This window comes from Pyrgilauda ruficollis, unplaced genomic scaffold (assembly GCF_017590135.1).
Source record: "Pyrgilauda ruficollis isolate IOZ18807 unplaced genomic scaffold, ASM1759013v1 scaffold17, whole genome shotgun sequence".
Lineage (NCBI taxonomy): Eukaryota > Metazoa > Chordata > Aves > Passeriformes > Passeridae > Pyrgilauda > Pyrgilauda ruficollis.
The window spans coordinates 3,100,738-3,111,208 of record NW_024515875.1 but is presented as its reverse complement, the minus strand read 5'-3'; the positions used below and the strand labels follow the sequence as shown (position 1 = coordinate 3,111,208).

The 10,471-nt window shown below is 37.0% G+C and overlaps 1 protein-coding gene across 2 annotated transcripts in view; it reads left to right on the top strand.

The window, feature by feature from the left end:
- Positions 1–10,471, top strand: part of LOC121351695 (Holliday junction recognition protein) — a 24,952-nt gene extending 14,481 nt beyond the window's left edge. The window contains exons 8-13 of one of the 2 annotated variants that reach the window (XM_041464050.1): positions 3,451–3,549; positions 4,327–4,387; positions 5,293–6,836; positions 7,331–7,394; positions 7,556–7,643; positions 9,706–10,471. In XM_041464050.1, the coding sequence (XP_041319984.1) occupies positions 3,451–3,549; positions 4,327–4,387; positions 5,293–6,836; positions 7,331–7,394; positions 7,556–7,643; positions 9,706–9,751 (1,902 nt within the window). In that variant the 3' untranslated portion in view covers positions 9,752–10,471. Of the gene's footprint in view, positions 1–3,450; positions 3,550–4,326; positions 4,388–5,292; positions 6,837–7,330; positions 7,395–7,552; positions 7,644–9,705 lie in introns of both variants that reach the window. The other variant, XM_041464049.1, reaches the window with a different exon arrangement.

The window sequence follows — 10,471 nt, the reverse complement described above, 5'->3', positions numbered from 1 at the left end:
TTTGAGAGGATAATTTCAACTAAGCATTTGAGTGATCAAATAATTTCTGCCAATTTAGAAAGCATGACGTTTTGCTCTTCCTGCTCAAAGAAAGGTAGGAAAAATATTTCAGAGGCACCTGTAGCTTGGCTTCTGTAAGTTCCTTTGCCTTCTGCGCTTGTGGGATAAGTGAGTGAAGTGCTTCAGACTCTGGTGTTTTCAATAGCAGCATACAATAAAATGATTGTCCACTTCTCCTCCTCCTCCTCTTCTTACGGATGGTCTGTGAAGAAGGGTCTGGTGAGGATTGGTAGAAACTTCTGTGAGTTCCAGCTATCTCCAAATCCTGTAAGATGTAGAACTTAGATTCTTGGGGATCTGGGATTGGATTCCTCACATAAAAAATAAGAGTTCACTGTGGTGCTTGGGATGTGTGGTGTTTTGGCTTTTGGTAGTTTGGGTGGGTTTTTTCCGGGCTTTTTTTCTGGGGTGGCTTTTGCTGGTTTTTTGATATATAAAAGCTTACCAGTAGGGCATACTAATTTGAGGAAAGAAATCTGTCTTTAGCTGTTTTAGCTAAAGTTTTAGCTTTGGGCAGGTGTTTTCCATTTTTAGTGTTCATAGAGAACACTTCACACTTCTCAGGGAAGGTGGAGTTTCTTCCAGGTATTATACACTGGTTTTGTGTTGAAAATGGGCAAAACTTGTCTACAGCAGGTAGAAGTCAAGTGGAACAGCTCTCACCTGGGCCTGCAAGCGTTAGTCTGTCTTTAATAGGGAAAGTTATTAGGATTACCCTCTTGCTTTCTCAGGAAGTAGCATGGCAGAGTCTATCTAACAGTTCCTTGTAGCTAGCAGGATCCTATCACAGAAGACTGAGTTAATTTGGAGAAAGGGATAAATAACTTACAACTGAGGGAATAGTACTGTTTTGGATGCACCTCCTGTGAAATAGCTTTCTGTAATAGATGTCGTACTTTTGAGAGAGAAAGGTAGAAGCTTTCTTTTTTCCTCTCTGCTCTGCCTTTGAGGTGCAGAGGTGTTACTGAATTTCCCTTTTGGCCTTTAAAGCCAATTTCAGATTCCCTGGAAAAAATACTTTTATTTTTCCATTCTGTGCCGTGGCCCACTGCTAATTACTGAAGTTCCAGTGATTTGAAAGTATGATTGCCAGCACATTGGAGATATGCCAAAATTAATTTTTTGAGGATTCACCCTTAGAAGAATTTTCCACCTATATACAAATCAACTCATGCCTTGATACAAGCTGTTTTTTGATAATTTATGATTGGTGTGGTGGAGTCAACCAATCCGTGGCACAGGAGTTATTCCCTTTATCCCAAGAACCGCCCATTTTTGTAGCGGTCCAGTCAGTTCATCTAGATTAACCACTAGGAAGCAATCTGACAGTTTTGTGCCCAGTTGTACTGGAGGAAGAAGATTGTATGGCAGAAAGGGCAATAGCAATTTAAGAGTGGTATGAGGAGGCAGTGCTGTGGTGGGTATCATGACCAAGATTTTTTTTTGCTCACTATTTTCAGGGTTATTCTCGTGTCCTTTGTCCTTCCCTCTGGTGAGTGCAGGGAAATGCAGAAAGCAGGGCTGAAAATGCAGTCATATATTTTATGCTCCTGCATGACTGATTTCAGCTAATGCTGAATTGGAAGGTCTGGCTACATCGAGGAAAAAAAATATTTTGTTGCATTTCATTCACAAAAAAAACCCACCCAGAGACTGCCTAAAACAGAGTTAAAAAATTCTGACTTGTTTTTTCATATTCTCAAGTCTGCCTTATTTCTCCCTTTGTGAGTCCTTGGGTGGTCTTGACAACAGGAAGCTACTAAGAGGAAGCGTGAGCAAAAGTCCTTGCAGTCTTTCTTGGGATATTTAGGAATGTGGCAGGGATTATGCATTAATGATTAATGAGTCTTAGGGAGCCACAAAAGAAAGGGCTTTAAAACTCTTTTCCTCTCTGAAATGTTTGATATAAATCGTAAAGGACTGATTGCAAACAAGTTTTCTTTACCCTTCTTTTCTCCACTGAAGTAATTTATGAAGCCACAAACCGTGCTTTTCAATTGGAATTGAAATGGAAATGTAACACAGTTAAAAGTTGTAGTGTAGAAAAGTATTTGCTAGAATGAAAGCAGTGTAGTCAATAACTTGCACAGTGTGTGTTTAAAAACATTTCTGTTTTGAGTTCAGCTGTATTTTATTTAATATTTGCCTTCAACTTGCAGGTGAAGAAAGTGGTGACATAGCCTCAGTAGGAAGAAAATCTAAAGACAAACACCTGAAGGTAAAAACTTTGGGTATCTAACAGAATGTAATGATTTGATAGAAACGATTAACCATTTGAGTAGTTTATACATGCCTGATGAGTTGGTGCAGTCAGCGGAAGACTTGATATCATCTGCATCTTAACGCACATTTTTAGCAGGTGAGGGGTTCAATAAATAGTGTCACAGAGGCCAATGAGAAGTGATCTTATTGTCTTGCTAATACCAGTGAGCCAGAGAAAGCCCTACAATGTACTGCATCAACAGGCAGTCCTGAGAAAGGCTTTTATAGGTCAGGAAAAAGAGGAACCAGATGGATCATAAGGCAAAAACACTTCCAAAAAGTATGGTCATTCACCTGAGAGTCTGGCATAAATGGGTAACATGATTTAAAGCAAATGGTAAATGTGAAATAATGCCTTCTGTAAGAGAAGCAGGCTGGAATCTTCTGCTGTTGCTTCCCAAACTCGACTATGGTCAGGACTAGCCAGAGCATTTGCAGTGTTAAGGAGTAATATTGCACACACTTTGTGTGTGCAGCCATTTTCATCTTGTGCTCTGCTTGCTGAAGTAGCATTGCCAAAAATGGGATTTACTTTTCTTACTTGTCTGGCTCTGTGCTGGTGTCTTCTCTCTGGCAACAGCTAATGCAATCTGCTTCAGAAAGTGACAGTTTGACTAATTAATTGCCTTTTTGTACAAAATTCTCTTAGGCTTTACACTGAGGCTTGTTGCAGAGTAGACCTTAGTTTGTATATGAGCTCTCACGGGGTGTTAAGAATACACGTAGAGATTTGCAGCTGTAATTGTTCGAGCTTTGTAAGCATTTTTCTTTTTTTCTCTTTTCTTTATTTGTGTGGTTTGTTTTTTTGTTGGTTTTTATCAGAGGATCTTTAAGGCAGTGTGTGCTCTTCCCTGAGTATTCTTGCTAATTATCCCTTTTTATATATCTTCACATGTAGTTCTTTCTAGGGATTTGTGGGGGGTGTTTTTGGGGGGGATTTTGGCCTAAAATGTATACATTTAGGTGTATATAATCTGAGAAATAGGTCTCATAAACTGAGAAATCAATTTATGCGGGTTGCGTATCTTGATCTGAAGAAGACTAATTTGCAGTAAATCCGAATAATCCATTTGCAGTTGCCTGTGCCAATAATTTCCATGTGTTTTAATCATTTTATTTTCCTCTAAGAATCTGAATGGAGGTGATGGACAAATCCTACAGAAAAAAAGAGTTCCAGTGGATGTGATATTACAAGGTGATGAGAGAAATATTCCCAAATGGATAACGGTAAGATATTTCTCCTATTATTCCTCCTATTCTAAGTGACTAGCTAGTTAGAATAAAATAAAAGCTCTTTAACTGGGTAGCAGTTAAGTGAATTCCAACACAACTTCTCTGTGGGTCTCCCATTCTTCTTCTGCTGAATGTCTGTGTGGATCTTGGCACTTTGACAGCTGTGATATGTGAGAAACAGAGCAAATGTTTTATAAATGTATATTCACTTTTTTTTTTTTTTTTTTTACTTTGATACTTAGTTCTTGGAACCCTGATGTGCAGGTTGATCTTTGAGCTGTCAATTTTCCTAAAAGTCTGAATCTGACCTTGGTAGAGGACAAAAGAAAGAATTAGCTTTGTTTTGATTTGGGGGGCGAGGAAGATCAGAGGTGAAGTGTCAGGATACAGCTTCTCTTTTGTGCTGGAGCTGCCAGAGATGTCTAGATTATTCAGGGGTGTGTGTGTGTGTGTGTGTAGATATATATATATATCTCCATGGATAAATTCTTATATTTGGGGTAGGGATTAATACATGACATATAATGTATAAGTTGAAAAAACCATGGCTAGCTTTCCAAGAATAAACTAGTAACTCCTAAAACTTGCTACTGAAGTCTCAGACTAAATGTTTTCCGCTTTGCCTGAACTTGGCTGAGCCCTTAAAGACCATAACTGTACATGACCCAGAGCAGCAAGAGGCAAGGAAGCCACACATAAGGTTTTGATGATATCTTTAACATGCAAAAAACTCAGAACGTGAGATAGTTTTTTACTTTCTTTGTTTTTCAGATAACAACTCCAAGTTCGTCAAAAAGTCATCGTTCAACGTCGCCGGGGCGAGAACTGATTGGTACAATTAAGACTTTTGTCTGTTGGTCAAATATATTTGTATATCTATATGCTTTTATTATAATTCATTTGGAGAACTATTTTATTTATTGTAACCAGAGGCATTATTTATCCAGCTGAAAATTTCAATAGCCTGGATTTCAAAGGACAGTTAGACATGATTTTGCTTATGGTAAAATGTATTTGGAAAACAGAAAGCAAATAACTTGAGTACATAAATCCTACTGTTCTTATGCAGCCTCAGGAATAAATATGCATAGTTACTAAGTTCAGCAGTATTTAGCTCACTGAAAGTGGTGGTTTTTAGTCCTGTTTGTTTTAAACTCAAACAATGTAATATAGTGGCTTTCGGTCTGCTGGTGACTTGTAGTCAAAGTGGTACTTGCACGTCAACTTTGCTCAGAAGGTTTCCAGCGTTGGTGCAAGCCTAAGAGTTTTAGTGTAAATATTTTAGGCTTAACAGCTACAGAAACCATTATTTTAATCGTCATTTATGAAAGCAAAAGCTGCACTTGTACTAGCCAAGTACAAACTTTCTAGGAACACAGCAAATAAGTTACAAAACCTTTTGTATAAGGCTGTGTACTTCTGATCGGGAGTCACAAAATGGCAAAGAAGTCTTCCTCTGCAGAGAATATCTGCATATTATGCTACTTTGAATAGTGTGTTTTTTCCAATTCATTTGATTTTTTTTCCTGTCTAATATGTGAATTCCCTATGGTTAGGAAGTGTATTAATTTTTTTTTGTAACAATCAGTAAGGCTATCTGAATCATATGCAGTTGGTTTTAAATTATATAGTATATCATTGGAAGTGCCTTAATAGGTTTGGATTTTTTCCTGTCTTCTGTTTTGCTTTTTGACTCATTGTAGTTTTTGGTTTGGTTTTGGGTTTTTTTTTGAATAGGCTATCAAGCTGCTGTTTGCAGAAAGAAGCTAGAATTTTCAAATGAATGTTCTTCATCCAGATATCCACAGTTACAACATTCTGCTTTTCCCATTTCCTCAAATACCATAGCCTCACCCAGGCATCAAGCTTGTCCAGAACTGAGCACGACTTCATGTGGTAGTATTTTTGGAGATGAGGAATGCTCCTTGAGCAGTCCAACTCTTTCAAGCTTGTATCCAGCAATGGTAGAGATATTTACAAAGCTCATGGCAAAGCATTCTCTGAGAAAAGTGTTGAAGTACATGTTTGGAGACTTACGGTCCAAGAGACGGCATTCTAGAAGACCAAAGCTCAATGTCACTGTAGACAAAATGAGAGGGTTCAGACCCTGTAAATTTAAACTAAAGAAAGGATTTCACAGCATGTGTAGCTGTAGAAGTAAAGACAACCAAATTCCAACTTATGGGAATGAGAGCAGAGAATTCTGTTGTGACAGTTGCCTCATTAGTAATTCATCTGGTCTGGTGCCTTATGCATGTGCTGATACAAATGAAATCAAAAAAATGCACTACTCTGACTCAAGTTCAGAACAACATTTGGCATCTGGAAAAAGCCAAGAAGTCTGCAAACATACTGCTTTTCCTGATGTTATGGATAGAATAGGAGAGAGATTTCTAGTTGAAAATAAATTACAGGCTACTGCCTCACCAAAGAATTCAGAATACGCAGAAGGTGAAACATTTACTTACAAACATTTCTCAGAACCCAGTTTTATAACATCTGCTGCTAGTTCAGATGCATTTCATCTTGTAAAAGAGAGTAAGACTCAGAAAACTGACTTCTTTGTTGGTACCTCAGAGTTGTGTTCATCTGCTTGCAGTTCCCATGGCAATAGAAACAATTCCATACCTACCACAAATTGTTCTCCTGCAAGATCATCAAAGGTGTTCGTATATCCTCAAAAAATAACTTCTTTCCAGCCCAAAGAGTCATTTTCCTCCTGGAAGCAGAGTTCTTCAAAGACGGACAAAGAAATAGATGCTGCATTTGACGAACTCTACTACAGAGTGATTTCTGGAGAATACCTAAAGCCTTTGTCATTGACAAGCCCTCTGTTAAAGTCACAGAACCTTGAAGAGAAAGGAGTATTAGTGAAGAGTAATCTAAGTGTTTCTGAGAGGTCCCCTAAACAGTGTGATGTAGAATTTGAGAAACTGTGTGGGAAGCCTGTTCCAAAATCTCCTGGGCTTCAGACAACTTCAAATTTCAGGAAATACGAAGAAATAAAGATGCCTCAAACTGTAAATGCCCTTGTTAACTCTCCTGTCCAAAGATATTCTTCAATTTCCAGTGTTAAAAGAGCGGGAAATTTTCAATACCATCTTCCTTGTTCACCAGTAAAGCGACTGAAATTTATACCAGAACATTGTTTTTCCTCAAGCAAATGTCAGGAGATTTCCCACAGTAAAGAGTGTAATCTTCAGACAGGTGGCATGGGTTTTTTGAGCACGTTCAACTGTAGCAACCCCAGCTTTTTTGCTGATCACAACCGTCATTGTCAGGTATTTAAGGACCTTGGGGGAAAAAAATTGTGCACCTGTAGATATTTGGAGAAGGGCTTAAGAATGGATTAGAGCTGCAAGCTGTTTTAACTAGGGATAGCATACTTCTGGTGCTTTTTGGTCAGTAGGGATGTTTTACAGCTCTGGGGACTTGGGGATATCAGGTCTCCTGGATCCATGTGATAAGCTCTCTATATTTAATTCATTTGAAATGGTTCTAAATTAAAGGTTTTACTCCATTTTAATAGACAATGTTGCTGGAAAAAATGATCTCAAATAGTGACTCAGTTATGGTGTTATCCTTCTGAAATAATGACATTAATTTTATAGACTAAGAAGGTGAAACAAACAAATTCATCTTTATAGGGTTTCACAGGAATCATTAAACTTGTTGATTTAAATTAGACACCTATTTCCAAGTTCACAGTCATTTCTTCTGAGGCAAGCTGTGAAATAGTGTATTTTTTAATGAATGTTATATGTTCTATTTTCAGGGTTCTGCATGTCATGATTCCTCAGATCAACGTTTTCTTGGTATTCCTGGCACTTCCCTGCAAGGTTAATTTCAGACACTTTATTAATTTGCGCAAGAGTATTTTCTTAAGGAAATTTGCCCATTGAAGTACTTTCAATGTTTAAATAGGCTAAACAACATTCTGTAATGTTCATGCTCCTCAACATTGTTCTTGCCCTTTTCATCCACTGTTTCTAATCAGCAGAATCTGGGACTGCAGGTGCACACTCTGGATGTCCTGGGGGAATGGAGAATTGCAGCTCTCTGAGAAATGTGAGCAAGTGTCACCGAAGGTAATAATAGCCTCTTTTTTAAAGAGATTTCAAAATGAATTCTTACTCCTCTACGCCTCTATTAAAGATATGGAGGTGACATGCATACTTGTAGAATGAAAATGAGTGTGGGAGAGCCCAAGCTAATCACACCTGCAGACTTGAACACTGAGAGGCAAGTGTCTGCGGTCAAAATTAGCCAGACTCCAGCAAGGGGAGCTGCTGAGCACGAGACAGTAAGATGACCTGACTGAATGCCTACTGTAATCCTTATCTGGTGTTCTTTACAGTGGCATTTATTATTTTAGATATGCTATGGAATTGTTTTTATTGTGGCTCTGTGTTTAAGCTGACAAGTCCTCTCGGAGAGGAGTGCAGCACATTGTTATTTAAAAGGACTTGCAAAAGTTGGCCTCTGTGCAGTTGGGCATCATTACCTGCATGGTGGTGGCTCTGTTTGGAACATATCAGAGATCCTGTACTCCTGCTATTAACACCACTGGCAGTGTATTTAGATCTCTGGAAGCAGGACACTCTTTCAGTTCCCTGAATAATGGCCTAAAATGTCTGGTTTTCATAGAAAATAGTAACTTTTAAATGATTATAAAGCTTCAGATCTCTTCGATTTTAAAATTACAAACATTTAATATTCTAAGGATTTTTAAATCATTAAATCTCTCTAAAAATTCCTGATTTTATTTACCAAAACATTTTTTACATGCTTTTTTGGCATAAGTGTAATTTGTCACCAGACATTATGCTGCTTCCCAAGCTCAGTCAAGAAGTATTTTCACTATGCTTGAGATCGTCATATGGCTGATATCAACATTTACTGACAATGTTTGAATTAGATGTTCAAAGGAAGGCTGAAAGCATTTTTTTAAACTACTTGTATGGAGAATTTAACCAGAAAAAAAGTTTAATGATGTAAAAAAAGTTTCAGTTTAAGCAAAGATGGAATTGAAATTTAGAGGCTTGTATTAGAAATACATACAATATTGATAAAGATTATATTTTGATTATTTCTTATATAATGAAAGATTGGAGACAAGCTGATGCTATGCAAGGATGTTTTTGCAATGTTGAGTATGCCCATTTAACGGAGCAAAGTTCTTCTCACTTTTTGGATTTCTTTTTGTTCTTCCTCACTGCATTATTCTGTGTCCTCATACAAAACAACCGTTCCTGTAAGATTAGTTATTGTTTGAAAGGAAATGGGTTTTCTCTCTTTAATGCCTATAAGTAGAGAAATCAAAATTTCAGAGTTTTCTTCCAAGTCATCTGGAATAAAATCTATTTCTTTCTTCTTTAATTACACAAAGACATGTTTGATGATTTGTAGCCAAAATGGACTGTTAGCTGGAAAGCTTCCTGAGGCCTGTGGTGTGATATTTTTAGCTTTCTATGGTTCCCTGCAGTGAAGTTTTTTAATGGCTTCAGATCCCTCAGATGTTTAATGCCTAAGCCATGTGGGAAAATGCTCTATTTTGTAAGGAATGGTTGTGAAAAGAAAAGGAATAATGTATTTCTATCTGGAACCAGATTGCCTTTATCTAGAAGATGATTATGAAAGAGATTTCTGAAAAGGAAATGTTCATAACTAATAACATAAGTGTTCATAACTAATGTTCCTAACAGCTCTGTGTGAACACTGTCCTACAGCTTTACTGCTATACTTAATTGTCAGATGTAAACCAAATTAGTTTAAAATAGGAGAGAAAATTCAAGCAATTTCTTAAGTAATATGCAAGGTGTTCTCACTTGTGTCTATACCTTTTAACTAGTTGTGAATACATTCCAAGATTGCATCTCAAAGTTTAATAGATATACATAACTTAGATAGATCTAGTAGCACTAGTGAGGCATTAAAATGACATAGCATGAAAAGCTTCCTCTCCATCTGAAAGCACATAGGAAAGCAGGACAAGGAGCACTGCTGCTGTTCACAGTCAAGATGTTCAGATACCTTGCTTTGACAATTTGTTTCATTTTCATCCTGTTCACTGGAGTTTCAGCAAATACAGTATTTTTGTGTAATTTGCTCCATCATCTAAACAGTGGTTTTGTTTTTTTTTTTCCTTAGGGTATACAGAAAACTAAGCTACACTGATAGGAAAGACCAATTGTAGGAATCCCTTGGATGACTCCCTGGTTAAAGCTCACCAAGAAGCATTAATGCACTGTTGCAGTTAAAAAGTTTTATATAGGTTGGGTTTTATTCAATGTTGTTGCTTCCAAGAATCAAGGATGTAAGCAATACACAAATAGTTCTGGTTTATACTTCCTTATAGTTCAAATCTTCAGGGAGGGGTTCTTCCCTTTTAACAGGGCACTTCTGACTCAATTTATGGCTAAGTTGGATTTTTTTATTTGACAGTATTTGTAATAACAGAATGTAATCTGTATTGTTTTTGTTTGCTGATAAGCTTTGGTTCTTATTGTATTAATAATAAGGAACAAGCTCATTTACCTAAATTGCTCCTTATTCATGTTTGAGTCTCTCAGTACAGATCCAAATTCACTGCTATGTTAATGTTAACATTTTCTAAGTAGATCACCAAAGTTGATATAATAAACTTTGATTCTTACTGTGTTAATAACAAGGAACAAGCTCATTTACCTAAACTGCTGCCTATTCATGCTTTTTGGATGCATCAGTACAGACCCAAAAATCACTGCTATATGCTATGACTTAAGTTTTCTATGCAATGTTAATGTTAAAATTTTCCAGAGTTGATTGTTCAATAAAAGTTTATACTGTTTAGTAAGTTTGATAATTGCATTCTCTGTTTTGACAAAGTTGTACCTGACACAGTATGTGTCCTAAATAAAAAACTGTTCTGAACAAA